Raw genomic sequence first — 1,937 nt, forward strand, 5'->3', positions numbered from 1 at the left:
TTCAGCTGACAGCAAAATGTCTTGAAACCATCACCTTTCACAGTGTTACTCCTTGTTAAAATTGACCAAGTATGCTGCCATGTGTCCTTGTGTGGGAAGACTAGGGTAGAAAGGAATAGGTATAGACCCGCATTGCTAAAATGTGATATGACAAAATATTTTTATTTTTTCTCTGCATATAAAAATATGTTGTTATATATGCTTTACAATTGGAAGAATGGCAGCATTCACTTCAGAAGAAATTCTTCAGCTAAGTCTGCCGCTTCAAGTTAAAACAAATATACATTAAATATTTTTAAATATTTTGAGCTTGTATTTGATATATTAAATTATTAAAAAGACATTTCAGTAATAGATCTTGTAGCAATTTATTTGATAATGAGCTTTTACCAGATTATTGTGTTAAGAAGCTATTGGTATTGTCAGTGTCCTTTTATCTTTTTTTCTTCTATTCCTCTTCCTTTATTTCTAGTCTTCAGAACTGGGTATATCAGTTTCCACAGGAAAAACTTCCTCAAGATTTCATATCCTGCTCACAGGAAAACAAAAACCTAATATTTTGTCAGCATGGTTTTTTGACATAGGAGGGCTTAAAATGTTTTTTTCTTCCTCTTCTGATGCATTAGGTGTAGACACTTCCTGAGAGAAGTTTTGCTTAGAATTGAGAAGAAAAGCACAATCATTGTGCCAAAGACCATTACCATTACAAAGAATAAGAACTTTATTTCCTTTTTCCTTTAGGTAACCATTGATTGTCCTTGGTCAATTTACTCCACTATTATCGCATTATCATTCTGCATACCTTTTAATGCCAAGCATTCCTTATTGTCAGCTGGCAAACGGTAATGTACTCATTAAGTATTTATTGTTTGTCTTCTTAGAAAATATGGACCTGGAGTTTCATAAGGAATATTTATAGCAGCCTTTTTTTTTTTAAGTTGTAAGCTTTTATTATCTTACACAGCTTCCCATTGGAAGCTTCTGCATTTCCTCTAGTGTTCTTTCATAACGGTAAAACAAATTTGTGGTTTCAGCTATTTTGGAAATCAGACCACAAGATAAACCAAGCTAGCCTATTTCTATTAGTTATTTGTTTCCATTTAATATGAAAGAGGATGTTTTACAGCCTTGTTCCTACAGACTCAAAAGTATTGAGGAAAAGATTGAGAGAAACAAATATACCTGCCACTCCGTTTTCACTTGAGCTAGGCACTTTGAAAACAATTTTATGGACATGTATACCTTCAGTGTAACTATTCAACTTTCATTGAACAAACTGTGCCATGTTTTTCAGGAAATATGTGCAAGTCTGCGTACAGAATTTGTCAGAACTCTGTTTCCAGCTTTCAGATACCAGCCTAAAAAATTCTGCTGACTGTACAGATTTGCAGCTGGTACCTCTGAACCCTGAATCTCAACAGGTAAAGGTTCACTTTATGACTTATGAGCTCATTGGTAGGATAACTAGATGAAAGTTCTTGTTAGTGGCACATGGAAAAGAAGGCGGTGACTGGTGACAGCCAACATGGCTTCATTAAGGGCAAATTGTGCCTCACAGATTTGGTGGCCTTCTACGATGGGGTTACAGTATTCGTGGATAAGGGAAGAGCAACTGACATGATCTACCTGGACTTGTGCGAAGCATTTGACACTGTCCTGTGTGACACCGTTGTCTCTAAATTGGAGAGACGAGGGTTTGACAGGGGGACCACTCAGTGGATAAGGAACTGGCTGGGTGGTTGCACTCAAAGAGGTGTGGTCAATGGCTCAGTGTCCAAGTGGAGACTGGTGATGAATGGTGTTCCTCAGGGCTTGGTCTTGGGACTGGTGTTGTTTAACATCTTTGTCGGCAACATGGACAGTGGGATCGAGTGCACCCTCAGCAAGTTTGCCAAATACACCAAGCTGTGTGGTGTGGGTGGCATGCTGGAGGGAAT

General features: G+C 37.8%; 1 protein-coding gene across 1 annotated transcript in view; it reads left to right on the top strand.

The window, feature by feature from the left end:
- TRAPPC10 (trafficking protein particle complex 10) overlaps positions 1-1,421 on the top strand; it is a gene marked incomplete at both ends in the record, with an annotated part of 28,016 nt that extends 26,595 nt beyond the window's left edge. Inside the window, 2 exon segments of the mRNA XM_010080714.1 lie at positions 742-842; positions 1,295-1,421. Of these exon segments, the coding sequence (XP_010079016.1) occupies positions 742-842; positions 1,295-1,421 (228 nt within the window).
- Between the last annotated feature and the right edge of the window lie 516 nt (positions 1,422-1,937).

The sequence above is a fragment of the Pterocles gutturalis genome, unplaced genomic scaffold (genome assembly GCF_000699245.1).
Source record: "Pterocles gutturalis isolate BGI_N339 unplaced genomic scaffold, ASM69924v1 scaffold16186, whole genome shotgun sequence".
Classification (NCBI taxonomy): Eukaryota; Metazoa; Chordata; class Aves; order Pterocliformes; family Pteroclidae; genus Pterocles; species Pterocles gutturalis.